Consider the following 20,162-nt stretch of genomic DNA (forward strand, 5'->3'; position numbering starts at 1 on the left):
AAGATGGCAGGTTGGCCAGGAGAATATTGGAATAGTCAAGTGCAGAGGTAAACAAAGAAATGGATGTATTTTAGCAGTAGATGAGCTAAAGCAAGGGTGACGTTGGGCAATGTTACAGAGGTAGAAGTAACCAGTCTTGGTGATGGAGCGGATATATGGTCAGAAGCTCATTTCGGGGTCAAATATGACACCAAGGTTGCAAACAAAGTGAAAGAGGGAATTTTAACCCACAAGGATGAGGGTTGACAGTAGGAGGGAGGTAAAAATAATTTAATTTCTCAAACCCGATCCTAACTCGCCCATTTCCAGTTTTAACCCTACAGTTCTGCTGTAACCATTTATACCTCCTCCGGACCCATCTTTTGTTTCTTTATTGTCCCATTACCAACCCCGTTTGCCTTGCGCCGTTATCCCTTTTGTCATTTAATAACCCCTGCCCTCCACCCTATCACAGACCTTTCACTTTGTTCTCGCCCCCCTCCCTCCCGCCCTTTCTCTGGCTCGGTACTTGTTTATCAACTGTTAAATCTTTAACTTCTTCCAGTTTTGATGAAAGGTCATCATCCTGAAACACTGGGGAATTTTAAATCCCCCCCCCCCCCCCCCCGCCCCCATGGTGGGTGGAGGGCGGGGCAATGTTCCCTTCAATTTTGTTTGGTTGCTCAGGCCCCTTTAAGGGGCTGTGCGGCCCATCCAAAATAGCGTGCATGTGCAGTTTTTCCCATTGAAAAGCCGGTGAGCCGGGTGCGTGCGAACTCCAGAATAGTTTACAAGGAACGTTGTGGGGGTGTAGGTTAAAATCTTAAAACTCGGAAACCCGACCTCAACCCGCAGCTGAAGGGAACTAAGAAAGACTGGATCCAGCAGTTAAGTGCCTTTTCAGCATTGTATGTGGGCCAGGAGGGGCAGTAGTGCTCCTCGCCCCCACCCCCACAACCTGCCCCTCGGGCAAACCTGCTTTCTTCCCCGTTCCCCGTGCGCTTGACTTACCACCCCCCAATCTCTGCTCAGCACCCCCCGTCCCCGGCCGCAGCAACGATCCCTTCAAACCCTCACCTCTCCCCTTGATCCCTCCCTCCTCTCCCCAGCGCAGGCCTTCCCACCTAATAGCCAGTCAGCCTCTTAATCTGGCCGGCTGCCAAAAGGAGAAAAAATTCAAATGAGGTTCTTCCATTAAATTTGGCAGGACGTCCACGTTACCTGCATCTCCGGGTTTCCCAGATGTATGACTGCCCTGCTCCCTCCCTGCTTCCCCATAAATATTGGGGCCATTTCTCTCCACAGAGCGTCTCCACTTCCTGTATTTATTTCAGATTTCTAACATCTACAGTATTTTGCCTATGCCCACATTGTCTTTATTTATGTGTTTAAAAGGATATAACTGTAAACGTAGAAAATAGGTGCAGAAGTAGGCCATTCGACCCTTTGAGCCTGAACCACCATTCTATAAGATCATGGCTGATCATCACCTCAGTACCCCTTTACTGCTTTCTCTCCATTCCCCTTAATCTCTTTAGCCATAAGGGCCATATCTAACTCCCTCTTGAATATATCCAACGAACTGGCATCAATAACTCTCTGTGTAGAGAATTCCACAGGTTAGCAACACTCTGAGTGAAGAAGTTTCTCCTCATCTTGGTCCTAAATGGCTTACCCCTTATCCTTAGACTGTGTCCCCTGGTTCTGGACTTCCCCAACATTGGGAACATTCTTCCTGCATCTAACCTGCCCAGTCCCATCAGAATTTTATATGTTTCTATGAGATCTCCTCTCATTCTTCTAAACTCCAGTGAATACAGGCCCAGTCAATCCAGTCTCTCCTCATATGTCAGTCCTGCCATTCCAGGAATCAGTCTGGTGAACCTTCGCTGCACTCCCTCAATAGCAAGAACGTCCTTCCTCAGATTAAGAGACCAAAACTGAACACAATATTCCAGGCAGACCTCACCAAGGCCCTATACAACTGCAGTAAGACCTCCCTGCTCCTATACTCAAATCCCCTAGCTATGAAAGCCAACATGCCATTTGCCTTCTTCACCACCTGCTGTACCTGCATGCCAACTTTCAATGACTGATGTACCATGAAACCCAGATCTTGTTGCACCTCCCCTTTTCCTAATCTACCGCCATTCAGATAATATTCTGCCTTTGTGTTTTTGCCAACAAAGTGGATAACCTCACATTTATCCACATTATACTGCATCTGCCATGCATTTGCCCACTCACCTAACCTGTCCAAGTCACCCTGCAGCCTCTTAGCATCCTCCTCATAGCTCACACTGCCACCCAGCTTAGTGTCATCTGCAAGCCTGGAGATATTACGCTCAATTCCTTCATCTAAATCATTGATGTATATTGTAAATAGCTGAGGTCCCAGCACTGACTAGTCACTGCCTGCCATTCTGAAAAGGACCCATTTATCCCAACTCTCTGCTTCCTGTCTGCTAACCAGTTCTCTATCCATGTCAATACATTACCCCCAATACCATGTGCTTTAATTTTGCACACCAATCTCTTGTGTGGGACTTTGTCAAAAGCCTTTTGAATGTCCAAATACACCACATCCACTGGTTTGCCCTTGTCCACTCTACTAGTTACATCCTCAAAAAATTCTAGACGATTTGTCAAGCATGATTTCCCTTTCATAAATCCATGCTGGCTTTGGCTGATCCTGTCACTGCTTTCCAAATGCGCTGCTATTTCATGGCAAAACTGCAAAGGCAAAATATTATCTGAATGGCAGCAGATTAGGAAAAGGGGAGGTGCAACGAGACCTGGGTGTCATGGTACATCAGTCATTGAAAGTTGGCATGTAGGTACAGCAGGTAGTGAAGAAGGTAAATGGTATATTGGCCTTCATAGCTAGGGGATTTGAGTATTGGAGCAGGGAGGTCTTACTGCAGTTGTACAGGGCCTTAGTGAGGCCTCACCTGGAATATTGTGTTCAGTTTTGGTCTCCTAATCTGAAGAAGGACGTTTGATTCCAACATTTTCCCCATCACTGATGTCAGGCTAACCGGTTTATAATTCCCTGTTTTCTCTCTCTCTCCTTTCTTAAAAAGTGATGTTACATTAGCTACCCTCCACTCCATAGGAACTGATCCAGAGTCGATAGACTGCTGGAAAATGATCACCAATGCATCCACTATTTCTCGGGCTACTTCCTTAAGTACTCTGGGATGCAGACTATCAGACCCTGGGGATTTATCGGCTTTCAATCCCATCAATTTCCCTAACACAATTTCCTGACTAATAAGGATTTCCTTCAGTTCCTCCTTCTCACTAGACCCTCTGTCCCCTAGTATTTCCTCAAGGTTATTTGTGTCTTCCTTCGTGAAGACAGAACCAAATATTTGTTCAATTGGTCTGCCATTTCTTTCTTTCCCATTATAAATTCACCTGATTCTGACTGCAAGGGACCTACGTTTGCCTTCACTAATCTTTTTCTCTTCACATATGTATAGAAGCTTTTGCAGTCAGTTTTTATGTTCCCAGCAAGCTTCCTCTTATACTCTATTTTCCCCCTCCTAATTAAACCCTTTGTCCTCCTCCGCTGAATTCTAAATTTCTCCCAGTCCTCAGGCTTTTTCTGGCCAATTTACATGCCTCTTCCTTGGATTTAACACTGTCCCTAATTTCCCTTGTTAGCCACGGTTGAGCCACCTCCCCCGTTTTATTTTTTACTCCAGACAGGGATGTACAATTGTTGAAGTTCATCCATGTGATCTTTAAATATTTGCCATTGCCTGTCCACCGTCAACCCTTTAAGTATCATTCGCCAGTCTATCTTAGCCAGTTCATATCTCATGCCATCGAAGTTACCTTTCCCTAAGTTCAGGACCCTAGTCTCTGAATTAACTGTGTCACTCTCCATCTTAATAAAGAATTCTACCATATTATGGTCACTCTTCTCCAAGGGTCCTAGCACAACAAGATTGTTAATTAGTGTTTTGTCATTACACATCACCCAGTCTAGGATGGCCAGCCCTCTAGTTGGTAAACTAGAATTTATTTACACACGCATCAATGTAATTACAGGAGATGGCAATAATAAAAATAATGCTATTTAGAATTGGGATAAATAGTGAAAAACAGTCATGATTCACTCATCCCGTCTTTTTTTTTAAAGAAAAAAGACAGAATGTTCTTGATGTTATAATTTGAACAACTCTTCTTTTTGAAGAAGCTTCACTGGAAGCATTTGCCTGTGTTTAGGATAAAACTACATTTTGGGGGGGGGAAACATGAAATGCCTTTTACATGATCAGGCATCCAGTCATTTTGTACAAAGCACATTTTATTCAGTCTCCACAAAGTTCATAAAATTGTCATCATCACATCAATAAGATACAGCAATCAGAACGTTCAATGATTTGTCAGAAATCATTCAACCCTATCTCTATTCAGTGAGTGTCAGAAATGTGTAATCTACTGATTTAATCAAAAGCAAAAAACCTTAAATATCAAGTTAAAATTATATTAATGCACAAAAATTTCCAAGTATTATTTTGAAAAGTGTGAGAATTACTGTTGTTCATCACTGTTGCGGCAGTAAATAAGTATATCTTTGGGCCTGAGATAAACATTAAAAAATTATGTTTGGTGTTCATATTGGAGTATACCAAATCAAATCAAATAATTAAATATAACTCCATTAGGTCATATTAAACTATTCTAAACTGGTATAATTACATTTATATTAACTGAATCAGTTCCCAGCTATAGAATCAAATAGTCTCTTTATAAACTGCAGTACTTTGCTAAATTTAAAAATATACGTTAATCTTTTCAAGATTGTGAAAACCAATTTGCAGCATTTGCACTGCAGCTGTTCCTTAATAGAATCTATGCTATGCTGATTTATAATGTTGATCAAATTGCCACAATTGATATTTCTATACTATTGTTGTCTCCTTATAGTGCATCCTAAACATTAAGTGCTTGTTAGGCATCTAAATTGGAAACTACCTGGAAGGCAAGGTGTTTTTGAATATACATTAATGTCTGGTTAGATCAGTGGGAAGTTGATTGATGGGCACTGCATAATATAGATTGTAGTGTCACATCTAACTGTAAATATTATAATGTACATTATCATTGATTTTGTTAATTCCACGTTAGATAGCCACTACTTTCCTCTCCTGCCTCTCCCCAAGCTTTTATTAAGGTATTAGTGCTGCCATCATACAAAAGAGAGAAGAACCTTAATCCTACCATTCATTGATCTCTGACAAAACAGATACGATCTGCCACCATCTGTGACTGTTCCTTACATTTTCTACCATTACAGTTTGCTTGACACCACATATTTCCCTGCAGCTGAAGGAATGTGATGGCATAGCCCTGAGCCCATTACTATCAATAACCCTTTTATGATCAGCTACCAGCATCAGCTATGAGAATCTTGAATTCCTGCTACCTACTGATTAAAAATCAAGTAATCAGCCATTTTAGTTACGGGGACACCATACACAACATTTTAAAGTGATTTATGAATATGGGCACAGAATGCTCACAACAAGTGACCCCCTTTTTGTGCTTTTGACGTGATCTAAACTAGAAATGAAACAATATAGAGATTTTGTAACTCAAAAAAACAAAACAGCAGATCCCAGTCTAATATAGTTTTCTCACTCATGGCTCAGTGCAGCTGCACTAAATTGTCGTTAATTCTCAACTGAAACTAAACATTCTACTTTCAAACCTAGCTTGTCACCTCAAAAATGTTTTACCTTACAACAAAAAGTACAAACACATCTACATTTAACCCTAATCTTACTGAACAACAAGAACTCCATTCAAAGAGATCACAAATCATATCACCAATTCTCTAAGGGCTAAAGTGCTGGTACACAAGTATACACTTCCTGGCAAACTCAGCCAATTTCATAAAGACTATTTTGACAGTTGTGTGAGATCAAGTTGCTGACAGAGGCTTTCTATTGTTTTATTTCTGTTAGACATTATTTGGAACTTGATCAGGTGATGAGTAAGAGCATTTTAACACTTAAAAATGCTTGCTATAGCATTTCTTAAGCTAACTGTGTGTAGTTTTAATCTAATAGCTAGGGCAAGGTTAAAATGTGACAATACCAACACAGCTCTTGATTTAGGGGACTGAGCAAGAAATGTCAAAAAAATAAACTGGACTATGATCTGAGCCTATCTTCTGAAGAATATTTTGGTGATTTTGGTATGTATTTCTACATTCAGCATTTGCCCAAGAGAATAAACAAAATACTTTTTGTGCATACTTTAAAGCATAATGAGAGGGGAGTCAATAACTAAAGGGAATTGTTTATGGTACAACTTCAGAGTTACCAACACTTCATTGTGACAAATATTATGTTGTGTCATGAGGATCATGTCTATCGACTCTTCATAAACTTTTACAATAAACATGTTTAGTTGTTGATATCTTGCAATTACAGCCATTTCAGAGTTATGAACAACTTCCTACTCCAGATAATGGAAGTTCTATTGTAGCATGACCAGTTATATTTTACTGTGATCTGTAGAGCTTCTATAGAAATTGAGAATCTGAGTAGTTGATATGCATTTGAAATAAAAGCTATTGAAGAACATTCCAGTGTTTTAGAAACCTTAGCAGTAATTTAGACAAATAATAATTCTTGGACCAAGTTGGAAAACCCCTTGCATCAAATCATGGTAATAACACAAGAATAGTTAGTACCTATTGATACAGAAGCCCAGCAATATAACAACAGGAGTTTTGCAACCTATGAGAAGAATTTAAACACAGCTTTAAAAAAACGTTTAATTATAATTGTTTAAATCACACCACTGAAAGCAATATGAGTGTAGCAGTTATTCCTCTGAATGCATGAAATCCAATCTTTTCAGCATGTTAAATTTTTTAATTTAATTATTAGTGTTAGCATGTAAAGATGCACAACACTTATCAGAAGTGTGATTAGGTGAACATTTTGTGAAAGTTATTTGTTCAAGGTAGGGCTCACAAACTTCAATAACACGGTACACAGTATGAAAAAGAAAATAGTCAGGCACTGATCACTAGCAGACTTAGCATTTCAGCATCCTCAACTGATATGGAGTAAGTACAGAATTTCATTTAAAAGTACTGATAAACCACATAAACTAATGCTGATTTCATTTTTTATCTGAAGGAGTAGCTTTCATCATCGTACTCTAATTCATCATCTTCATCATCATCTAACAGTCCATACTTAAATTTCCGGTAAACTGTGCCATCCTGGCCCATGTAGACAATATCATCATCGTCATCCTCTTCATCATATATTTCTTCCTGACGATCTTTGTAGTCAATTGTTTGATTTTCTCGAAAACTGACACTGTCCTTGCTTGCATTATAAACTGGGGTGGATTTGGCTTGATTGGGCAATTTCTCATATCCTGCTCTGTTGGTGGGCTTTGCTTTTGAACGGGTCTTGAGCAGAAGGAATATACCGATACCGATACCCAGAATGAGCAGTACTGAGGCGGTGGCAAATAAGGCAGGTTTGCCTGCCCCCTCACTGTCCGGAACAACTGCTTTCCTTAAAACACATTCATCTGCAATTTTTTAAAAGGAAAATAGATGTAAGATTTCAACATGTCATGCTGTGTAGTCATTTCTTTGGAATAACAAATAAAATTGATTAAGTGATGTTCATTATTAAAAAACTGTATAGAAATTACTGACTGGGGCTGAATTATTTTGAATAATGAAATACTTGGCATTGAAGATAAAATAAATATATGAAGTATGATTAGGATTGACTAAAGTGTTTTGATGTCACCCAGTTGATAATTCAGTGCAAATAGATGCATCTACAGTATGTACGTATAGTGGAATACTCCACTTAAAAAAAAGAATCCAGTCCTTTATGAGAAAAAATTGTTATAAAACATGGCTACACTTTGATAGGTCCTTTAAGCTATTTGTGGAAATAGTAAATTATTCGTAGGATGCAAGGGAGACCCAAGGTTTCTTTGTGGAATTCAGAGAATCACTCCTGCTCCTTCTGGCCTACAAGTAAATGATAAAAAAATTAAACTTACCTTCTGCCTCCACTCCTGCTCACCGCCAGGTTTCTTTGGTGGGTCCAGCACTCAGTGCGACATGCATGGCCCGGGATTAAAATCACAGAGGCCCAAATTATGTCATCAGGCCCGACTTTTAAATATTAATTGAGGCCCCTGACTGCCTGTGGCAGATGGTTTCGACACTACCGAAACATCAGCAATTAAAATGGCGGCACGTATCAACTTGTTGGGCGCAAAACGTAAAGTGCCTGACTGCCAATTTAACTGCCTGCCTATTCTTGCCGGGCTGGCAGAATTGAAATTTTCCCCTTAGTCTTTGAATTTAGCACCAACAATAAATATGTGTTTTGTTTTGCATGGTAATATTTGGAAGACATATTACTTCATGAACATTTTAACTTGTTAAAGTGTTAACTTGTTAACTTGAATTGATCTGTGGTGCTCAGAAATAGAAATGCATTAACCACAAATAAGAGAACATTTGATGGAACGCAGAATCTTCCTACTTCTTTGGAGTTTTGACCCTTTTTTACATTTTCTTTTCCTGCATAGTTTGATGCTGTCTCCACTAGTTACTTTTCTGTCATACAATACTGAAGAGACTGAAGTTTCCTAATGCTCCTTTCACCCCCTCCAGCCACACACAGACATGGTCCTTAAGAACTTGAAGATCTCATCCACAGAATTGCGATTGAATCCCAAGCAGGTATGATCTTGAAGAAACTAAGGGGTGAATTTTAACCACCATAATGGGAAAGTTAGGGTCAGGTGAGATATTAGCACTTGAAAAATTTCAAACCCGCCTACTTCTGGGTTTAATGGAGGTGGGATAGGGGGCGGGCAGCCAACCCGTCCCAGAAGGCCAGTTGGCCATTTATATACTTTAATAAGACTTGCAGCCTCAGTTTTAACCTGTTTTATAGGTTTAACAACTGGCCGGCCAGGTTTCCCAGGCCTCGGGAACCCAGCAGCTGAAGAGGGACGAGGACAACCTCAGGAAGTAGGTAAGTGTCTTTACAGCGCTGCTTATGGGCCAGGAAGAGTAGGAGTGTTTACCATCTCACCTTGGATTGGACCACCCCTGTCAGACCCCCTCCAATACAAAGTCTCCCCCACCCATACAAAGGGTTGGGGATCGGACCCACACTCACCGTATCAGCTGCAGGCTCCCTACCTGGGGCTGCGGCCTGCACCGAGTGCTCCCTACCCGACTGGAAGCCAAGCCTGACATCAGGCTGACTTCCAGGTGGGGATACTGGCAACAAAAAATACGGATGCTGTGGACTCAAAACTCCAAGGCATGCGGGGAAACCCGGTCTTCTGGACTTCCTGACTGAAACTCCATCCGACTCCTGGGCAACCAAGTCCTGTCAATATCGGGGCCTAAGACTCTGCCCCCACCCTCCGTCCAACAATATTTTTAGGATCCATACTTATTGAAACCTAGGCAAAAACATACCCTAGAATTTTTTTAAAATTTGTTCATGGGATGGGGGTATTGCTAGCAAGGCCAGCATTTATTGCCCATCCCTAATTGACCTTGAGAAGATGGTGGTGAGCCACTTTCTTGAACCGCTGCAATCTGTGTGGTATAATTTCTTGCAAACTTCCTGAATATTTAAAAAATAACATTTACTTATCAAATACTGTAAAAAAACAATACTGTTCTTAATTTTCAATGGACATGTTAATTGGCTCAATCAGAAATAACTTTTACTTTGGCTGACAAACAATTGACCCTTTCGATGAATTGTGACAAACAGTAAAGATTTAAATACAATAACGTCCTTACCAAATTGCATATCACAATCACAGCAGTCTTCAACATCTGGCAGAGCAAATCTGCAACACTTTAAACAGTTGCCATCATCGAGATTCATTAAAAGAGCTGGAAGACAATCTGTGCAGTTGTAAGGTCCTGGCCCCTTACACTCCAGGCAAGTGTCGTTGCATTTGTCACACAGTATTTCTGGGTCCTAACAATAAGCATCAGGAATAAAATAGGCATTAAAAACAATGCACATCAATTAATGTAAATAAACTGAAACATCTGTCTATGAAGTGTTTTGGTAGAGATTTTTTTGAAAAAATAATTATTGGATCAATAACTGTTTAGATTAAATTCTGATTAATGGTTTATGTGAATTGTTCCATTAAAAGCAATAATCAAAATAAGATTTAGCAAATTAAGTTGGAGAATCGAAACATAGGTTTAGATCAGTTTGAACCAGTGTTAGACTAACTGTAGCATTAGGTTAGTGTAAAGTTCTGCCATTCCTACACATCCCATGATGCCTGGCCTGTGGTTAATTCCAGTCCTTTCAATAACTTGCCAATCCAGTGCATAAAGTTCTTTCTCACACTTTTCCTTCAATAAATATTTTAGGAAGACAATATGTTCCATAGTATCTTCCAACCCATGCTTTTACTGTTCCTTGATCACATTCTACCAATAAAAAATATTGATTCCTCGGGTCAAAGTGCTTTAACATTTTTGGAGTTTTTTCTCATCTTTTTTCAAAATCATGCATCATAAGTGAAAGGTAGAATCAAGGGCTTCAAGAAGCAGAGCTTCATGTTCAAACAAATAGTTCAACTTTCTAGATCTTCCATGGATAACTGTAGAATTGAATTTCCATAACAGTTTTGACCCCTGAGGTGTTACATTTGGCTGATAAAAGCGATTTTGGCTTAGTCATCTTCAGACCATATTTTTCATGTCCTTTTTCTATTGCATCTTGTCCAATGATTTTCATTCCACCATTCTTCAATTGCTTTAATCATAAAACATTCTAAGACTATGTTGAAAAGGTCGAAAGCTGTGATAAACTGCAGCCATGGTTGGAAATCAATCTGTTTAATCTTCATAGAAGTTTATAGCATAAAAAAAGGCCATTTCAGCCCATCCTACCATACCGGCCAACAAGAGGTTATTTAACCTAATCCCACTTTCCAGCTCTAGGTCTGTAACCCTGCAGGTTACGGAACTTCAAGTGCCCATCCAAGTACTTTTTAAATGTGATGATTTCTGCCTCTACCATCCTTTCAGGCTGTGAGTTCCAGACCCCCACAACCCTCTGCATGAAGAAATTTCCCCTCAAATCCCCTTAACATTCTACCAATTATTTTAAATGTATGCCCCCTGGTTGTTGACCCCTCTGCTAAATGAAATAGGCCATTCTTATCCACTATATCTAAGCCCCTCATAATTTTAGACACCTCAATGAGGTCTCCCCTCAGCTACCTCTGTTCCAAGGAAAACAAACCCAGCCTATCCAATCTGTCCTCATAATTAAGATTCTTCATTCCCAGCAACATCCTCGTAAATCTCCTTTGTATCCTCTCCAGTACAATCACATCCTTCCTGTAATGTGGTGACTAGAACTTCATGCAGTATTCCAGCTGTGGCCTAAGCAGTGTTTTATACAGTTCAAGCATAACCCCCCTGCTCTTGTATTTTATGCCTCGGCTAATAAAGGCAAGCATTCCGTATGCCTTCTTAACCACCTTATCTACCTGGCCTGCTACTTTCAGGGGTCTGTAGACATGCACTCCAAGGTCCCTTTGTACCTTTATACCTCTAAATGTCCTGCCATTTAATGTGTATTCCCTTTCCTTGTTAGCCCTCACACTTCTCCAGATTGAATTCCATTTGCCACTGTTCTGCCCACCTGACCAGTTGATTGATATCTTGCTGTAGTCCACAGCTTTCTTCTTCATTATCAACCACACAGCCGTTTTTTGTATCATCTGCAAACTTCTTAATCATACCTCCTATATTCAAGTCTAGATCATTGATGTATACCACAAAAAGTACTAAGCCCTGCGGAATCCCACTGGAGACAGCCTTCCAGTCACAAAAACATCCATCAACCATTACCCTTTGTTTCCTGCCTCTGAGCCAATTTTGGATCCAACTTGCTACTTTACCCTGGATCCCATGGGCTTCTACTTTCGTGACCAGTCTACCATGTGGGACCTTATCAAAAGCTTTGTTAAAATCCATATACACTACATCATACGCACTGCCCTCATCGACCCTCCTGGTTTCCTCCTCGAAGGTCTTTGTCAACTCATTTCAATCATCTAGGCCTTGAAGAACTTACATATTTGCAAATATGCCCAGATGTTGAAATAACTGAATTACGACAATAAGAGTTAATTTGGAGTCAATAAAACAATTATCAAATAATTGCATTAGTGATTCTACACCAAGTGAAAACACTAAAATAAACAATTACACCCATTTACAATTTAATCAGATAATGTAGTGAATTGTAGAATGTGCAGTGGTCCGGTACAAACTCAAAAAAAGTCAGCATTAAAATGTATGGCTGAATATGAGAAGATTACAAAGGAAACTCCGTTTTCAAATGCTTAATGTGTTTGTAGTTCTAGAATTCTCCAGTAAAAAAATATTTGGACAAGAGAATGTTTTATGTCTGGCTTTGAAAGAACATAGCTGACCTCTAAAAGATAATAAAAGGAACATCAGCAGTAGTGACATGGGACTAAGAACATAAGGTACCATTTGGTTAGAAGCAAATCAGTATTAATGAATTTTAAAAAAATTATCCAGAATACAGGAAGTGACCGAGGAACTGCAGAGTAAATGCTAAGAAAGGCTAATGTCAGTACTAGTTAAATTTAGGTATCTTATCCGGAATGTGATAGTATATTCGGAAGCTGTCCATAGCTGAAACATTTTAGACTATTTGCAAAAGGAACCTGCAGGGCTACAGACCAAGGATTGGAAAGTGGGATTAGGCTGGGTAGTTCTTTATCGGCCAGCGTGGACACGATAGGCCGAAATGGCCTCCTTCCGTGCTGTAAATTTCTATGATTCTATGAATGTCAATTTTGATTTTAACAAATTATTACTGTTCCAATTACTACCAAATAAAGTGGTAGCACATATATCCTGGTTCTATTTTGATCTATATCAGTGGTACCCGTAATGCAGCTCAGGAGCAATGTATGGATTCCACCTTCTGTTCACTTGCGGTCTTAGGCAAATTTGCTCTTTGTGTCTCTGGGTTTTCTTCAGAGTCAGATACACAGAGAGACGGACAATCTGACAGACAGATTGGGTTATTGAATAAATGCAGGTCAGAGTCAATTAGCCAGGAGTCTCCAAGGTTCAATCTTAAGTTAACTGATCTCATCTAGGACAGCAATGGAGGTGCAACAATTAGTCCCAGTTCCCTTGGTTAAGGAACAAGATTCATCATCTTATGACAAAATCCAAGGACAAGCTCTGTACTTCACTACAGCAGCTTCATCAATCCTTGGCTAACATGGTAAATAATACATTTATTTTTATGGTCAAAATGGAGAGGAAGTTTTCTTAATCAGTAAGGTGCATGACCAACGAGGAAGAAGACAATGTTCGATCCACTTTTAAAAAAAAAGGGACCACTATGTAATCTGAAGGTAGGAGAACACTTAATAAGAACATAAGAGCATAAGAAATAGGAGCAGGAGTAGGCCATACGGCCGCTCGAGCCTGTTCCGCCATTCAATATGATCATGGCTGATCCGATCATGGACTCAGGTTCACTTCCCTGCCCGCTCCCCATAATCCCTTAATGGTTAAGAAACTGTCTATTTCTGTATTAAATTTATTCAATGTCCCAGCTCCCACAGCTCTGTGAGGCAGCGAATTTCACAGATTTACAACCCTCAGAGAAGAAATTTCTCCTCATCTCAGTTTTAAATGGGCGGCCCTTATTCTAAGGTGATGTCCCCTATTTCTAGTCTCCCCTATCAGTTGAAACATCCTCTCTGCATCCACGTTGTCAAGCCCCCTCATAATCTTATACGTTTCATAGAAACATAGAAAATAGGTGGAGTAGGCCATTCGGCCCTTCTAGCCTGCACCGCCATTCAATGAGTTCATGGCTGAACATGCAACTTCAGTACTCCATTCCTGCTTTCTCGCCATACCCCTTGATCCCCCTAGTAGTAAGGACGTCATCTAACTCCTTTTTAAATATATTTAGTGAATTGGCCTCAACAACTTTCTGTGGTAGAGAATTCCACAGGTTCACCACTCTCTGGGTAAAGAAGTTTCTCCTCATCTCGGTCCTAAATGGCTTATCCCTTATCCTTAGACTGTGACCCCTGGTTCTGGACTTCCCCAACATTGGGAACATTCTTCCTGCATCTAACCTGTCTAAACCCGTCAGAATTTTAAACGTTTCCATGAGGTCCCCTCTCATTCTTCTGAACTCCAGTGAATACAAGCCCAGTTGATCCAGCTTTCTTGATATGTCAGTCCCGCCATCCCGGGAATCAGTCTGGTGAACCTTCGCTGCACTCCCTCAATAGCAAGAATGTCCTTCCTCAAGTTAGGAGACCAAAACTGTACACAATACTCCAGGTGTGGCATCACCAAGGCCCTGTACAACTGTAGTAACACCTCCCTGCCCCTGTACTCAAATCCCCTTGCTATGAAGGCCAACATTCCATTTGCTTTCTTAACCGCCTGCTGTACCTGCATGCCAACCTTCAATGACTGATGTACCATGACACCCAGGTCTCGTTGCCCCTCCCCTTTTCCTAATCTGTCACCATTCAGATAATAGTCTGTCTCTCTGTTTTTACCACCAAAGTGGATAACCTCACATTTATCCACATTATACTTCATCTGCCATGCATTTGCCCACTCACCTAACCTATCTATGTCACTCTGCAGCCTCATAGCATCCTCCTCGCAGCTCACACTGCCACCCAACTTAGTGTATTCCGCAAATTTGGAGATACTATAATTAATCCCCTCGTCTAAATCATTAATGTACAATGTAAACAGCTGGGGCCCCAGCACAAAACCTTGCAGTACCCCACTAGTCACTGCCTGCCATTCTGAAAAGTCCCCATTTACTCCTACTCTTTGCTTCCTGTCTGACAACCAGTTCGCAATCCACGTCAGCACACTACCCCCAATCCCATGTGCTTTAACTTTGCACATTAATCTCTTGTGTGGGACCTTGTCGAAAGCCTTCTGAAAGTCCAAATACACCACATCAACTGGTTCTCCCTTGTCCACACTACTAGAAACATCCTCAAAAAATTCCAGAAGATTTGTCAAGCATGATTTCCTTTTCACAAATCCATGCTGACTTGGACCTATCATGTCACCTCTTTCCAAATGCGCTGCTATGACATCCTTAATAATTGATTCCATCATTTTACCCACTACTGATGTCAGACTGACCGGTCTATAATTCCGTTTTCTCTCTCCCTCCTTTTTTAAAAAGTGGGGTTACATTGGCTACCCTCCACTCCATAGGAACTGATCCAGAATCTATGGAATGTTGGAAAATGACTGTCAATGCATCCGCTATTTCCAAGGCCACCTCCTTAAGTACTCTGAGATGCAGTCCATCAGGCTCTGGGGATTTATCAGCCTTCAATCCCATCAATTTCCCCAACACAATATCCCGACTAATAAGGATTTCCCTCAGTTCCTCCTTCTTACTAGACCCTCTGACCCCTTTTATATCCGGAAGGTTGTTTGTGTCCTCCTTAGTGAATACCGAACCAAAGTACTTGTTCAATTGGTCTGCCATTTCTTTGTTCCCTGTTATGACTTCCCCTGATTCTGACTGCAGGGGACCTACGTTTGTCTTTACTAACCTTTTTCTCTTTACATATCTATAGAAACTTTTGCAGTCCGTCTTAATGTTCCCTGCAAGCTTCCTCTCGTACTCTATTTTCCCTGCCCTAATCAAACCCTTTATCCTCCTCTGCTGAGTTCTAAATTTCTCCCAGTCCCCGGGTTCACTGCTATTTCTGGCCAATTTGTATGCCACTTCCTTGGCTTTAATACTATCCCAGATTTCCCTTGATAGCCACGGTTGAGCCACCTTCGCTTTTTTATTTTTACACCAGACAGGGATGTACAATTGTTGTAGTTCATCCATGCGGTCTCTAAATGTCTGCCATTGCCCATCCACAGTCAACCCCTTAAGTATCATTCGCCAATCTATCCTAGCCAATTCACGCCTCATACCTTCAAAGTTACCCTTCTTTAAGTTCTGGACCATGGTCTCTGAATTAACGGTTTCATTCGCCATCCTAATGTAGAATTTCACCATATTATAGTCACTATAAGATCACCTCTCATTCTTCTGAATTCCAATGAGTAGAGGCCCAACCTACTCAACCTTTCCTCATAAGTCAACCCCCTCATCTCCAGAATCAACCTCGTGAGCCTTCTCTGAACTGCCTCCAAAGCAAGTAAATATGGAAACCAAAACTGTACGCAGTATTCCATAATCTAATTAGGTTCACATTTAAAATAGATAAATAATAGGAGCCCAAGATAAAGTCATTAGACTGCAAGTTAGCTCCTGTCAGTGGTATGAAATGGAGTTTAGCTCAGATTAATTGGTTAGAAAGAATATTGTAGATCAAATAGTGGACCAGCAATGGAATATATTTAAATATGAGATGAATAAGGTCCAGGTTAAATACATTTTGACTAGAAGTAATGGGATTGCATCAAAAACAGGTTCCATGGATAAATAAAGCAATAGTGTAAAAATTAAATTTTTTAAAAGGAGGCACATGGTAAATATGAGGGAAATTAATAAGGAAAGAAAATATGAGAATTACAAAGGAAACAGTAAAGAACATTAGAGTGGTAAGTATTTTACAGATGCAAATCAGGAGAACCCTGTGGAAATTCAGATCTAAAAAGTTATGCATAACTGAAAGAAAGAAAGACTTGCAGTTATATAGTGCCTTTCACGACTACCGGATGTCTCAAAGGGCTTTACAGCCAATAAAGTACTTTTGGAATGTAGTTACTGTTGCAACATGGGAGCAACAACAACAGGCCTATAATTTTCTGCCTTATCCTTTTTCTGTACCAGTTCTTCAACAGGAGTATAACTTATATCACCTGCTCATTTTTTGGCACAATCTCCATTTAGGGGTGAAATAGATTAACTCCTGTCTGATTGTTAGATGTGATTCTAACTCTCTGCTGAGAAGGCTTGAATATCATGCATCCTTTACTCTTACCTGGAGCTTTATGTTAAAACAAAATGCAAAGCCCATATTTTAGAGCTGCTGTTTCAAAAAGATACAGAGCAAGGTAGTTACAGTAACAGTGTGTTAAATACCTCTGATATCAGGTACTCCCCAGCAAAACACTGAGAACTGCAGATACTTCCAACCATCTTGAAGCCCCAAAAACAGGAAGTACATCGAATAGCTCCTTGGCCTAGAAAAATAGAAACCATTGAATTTATGTTGGCAGTTACACTTTAAAACCACTTTAAAACTCAAAGATAAACGTGAATTACGCCTTTGGGGATCTAATGATGATTATCCAGATTTAAATGATTTTGAGTTTGGATATATCAGTTCATTTTTAAAAATCACAGCAAACAGGTAAACATAGAAACATAGAAAATAGGTGCAGGAGTAGGCCATTCGGCCCTTCGAGCCTGCACCGCCATTCAATGAGTTCATGGCTGAACATGCAACTTCAGTACCCCATTCCTGCATCACATCACATTGCAAAGGAATATGAAAGCAGGGACTTGCCGCCAGGATTTGGATGACACCCATTAAATAACCACATGGAAAATCAAATAAATCTTTTTCTGTTATCCACAAATATTTTTTTTACTTCGTGGTTTGCTGATGTTTGTTTCCATAGTCTTAGGCAGTCAACTTGGGACTTATGTCTGTGCTGCGTTTTCTGCTGGTTTTAAGAAGGCTTGTGCACTAGCCTATCTCATCCGGATCATTTTTTTGGTGTCAATTTTGTGAGCATTGAGGCTCGCTGAATCTGAAAATCAAATGCTTCTTCATAGCATGTACTTTCACAATTAAATAATTTTTATATAATAACTAGTTTATTTGTCTACCCATGAGGAACAGGAACATAAAACCAGATTAATAGTAACTAACAATGAGGCAAAACCCACAAATCTATGTTTATTTGAACTTAAGCAAAATCAAACTCATCTGGATTTATTTTAAAAAGGTTGAATTCATGTTTTTTGAATGTCAATTTCAAACGTTGTTGTTAATATCTTTGAGGACATAGTAATTGTAGTGCTTTGACTGTCTTGGCTTCAGATCAACCCAAACAGGATCAGTTTGCTCATCCCCAAAATCAAATTGTAGCTTAGCATTTTAACAGATCATATCACCTTTTATATATAATTTGAAGAGATTTGTCCTGATATACCTCAAAATTTAGCTAAAGGAATTCAGCATCTGTTAGATGTATATAGTACCTAGGTGTACATATGGGAGGGAATAGATTTTCCTGCCAGTGACTATGAATGGGCAATAATATCTACTGTGATGAATCATGCCCAACACATCTCAGTCATACAAGAACATCTCACATTTTCTCAGTTCTAGCTGGCATGCAAGCTTTTATACCATACTCCCAAACTTCTGTAAAAGTGGCGTCTACATCTTGGTTTAATTATGCCCCCCATTCTGTTATCTCATGTAAAAATGTTGCCTATCACACCTGGCACTCTGATGCATTCTGAGCAATGTCTATCTTTGCTAATAACTTGTGTAAATCCATTTAAAGTATCAAAAGCAAAAAGCTGCGGATGCTGGAAATCCAAAATAAAAACAGAAAATGCTGGAAATACTAGCATTAAACATGCTGACAAGTGTTGCATTGTTGTTTGGCAAAGACACCTCTGCCTTGTGGAGGCTGAAAGCCAACTCTCCGACACCTCCTCCTACCTCCCCCTGGATCATGACCCCACCACCGAACATCAAGCCATCATTTCCCAGACTGACTCTGGAGATCTCCCCCCAATGGCCTATTTTTCTCCCAGTCCACCTCTCCTTCTTTCTGCTATTGATTCTCTGTTCCACTGGTGTTCTTGTTGACAATGTTACACACCTCTGGATCTATGCTTTTGACCACGTTCATGTATGAAAAACCCAAGGAGCTCAGTTTCCTTTTGTGCCAATGTCATCTTCTCCCATCACCATCTCGATTTTTCTATATAGTCCATTTTTTACTCTAAAAAGAAAGACTAGTGCCTGGGTGGGTCAGCCTAGATTATATACTCAAGTACTGAAGTAGAGCTTGAACCCATCACTTTCTGACTCAAAGGGAGGAGTGCCTCCAACTGAGCTAAGTCTGTCTAAGTCAGGAATATTGCTCCCATATCCCAGGGAAGCTCTTCTAAAATCTCTCTCACAATCTTAGACGAGAAACAAGAAAACACTTGTTGACCCTTCTCGGCTCCAACTCCTCACTCTTTACAACCTTTTTATTTCTACACTAAAAGTTCACGCTTCTATGAACTTTACTATCTTACTCCTTCTAAGCTCCAAATATCCCACCTTCTTCCCGAAAATAAAAAATGCTGGAAGTTTTATTTAGTTTTTGATTGTACCTGCCAAATGGTGTAAGAAAAGGAGGGACTACCAGTTGATACAAAATCTTGACTGGAACTATTGTTGTTGGTCTTTGTAAGATTATAAATCTTAAACTTACCATCACAGGTTTTGCAACTAGGGTGGCACCTTTCACAGGTCTCCTCAAACTTATCTTCATAGTATTTTTCCGGACATGAGCGATAGCATTTATTGTGAGATTTCAGCAGGAAATTATCCTTCTGACAGGTCAGACATTCTGTGTCACTTGGGCCCCCACATTCTTTACAGCTTATGTGACAGTTTTCACAAACTCCAATTGATGGATTTGCAAAACGCCTAAAATAAATGATGTGTAACAATAAATGTCTTGTTTACAACATAGAAAGCAGTTTTATTTTCTTTAAAATATTATATTTTACAGCCATGGGGGAAAAAGTGCACAAATCAAATAATTGCCAAAAGGAAGCATTCACTTTTTAAAATTATCATCTTGAATTTGTTTTTAACCATAAGAGCCTGGAAACTATGCTGCGTGATAACATAAGAAAGCTTAACAGATTCATACAATAATGTTGCATACCATAATTTCTAGGCTAATCATTTTATATGTGCTCCTTTAAAGTCTATCTTGAGAAAAACACATTTGTTTAACTCAACAGTGAATTGTAAAGGAAAAGGATCTGCTTCAGTCCTGTAAAATGAAGAATGTAATATAACGTCATTGTTTGCTGATGAAACTGATATGAAAAGAAACT

General features: G+C 39.9%; 1 protein-coding gene across 1 annotated transcript; it reads right to left on the reverse strand.

The window, feature by feature from the left end:
* Positions 1-7,138: 7,138 nt before the first annotated feature.
* Positions 7,139-19,588, reverse strand: LOC139235764 (proprotein convertase subtilisin/kexin type 5-like). Its single transcript, XM_070866813.1, has 4 exons — positions 19,526-19,588; positions 17,160-17,260; positions 9,821-10,004; positions 7,139-7,554 (listed from the first exon to the last, which is right to left on the reverse strand). The coding sequence occupies exons 2-4, from the start codon at positions 17,214-17,216 to the stop codon at positions 7,139-7,141; spliced, it is 657 nt and encodes a 218-aa protein (XP_070722914.1). The 5' UTR covers positions 17,217-17,260; positions 19,526-19,588.
* Positions 19,589-20,162: the final 574 nt, after the last annotated feature.

This window comes from Pristiophorus japonicus, chromosome 1 (genome assembly GCF_044704955.1).
Source record: "Pristiophorus japonicus isolate sPriJap1 chromosome 1, sPriJap1.hap1, whole genome shotgun sequence".
In the NCBI taxonomy this organism is placed as follows: Eukaryota; Metazoa; Chordata; class Chondrichthyes; family Pristiophoridae; genus Pristiophorus; species Pristiophorus japonicus.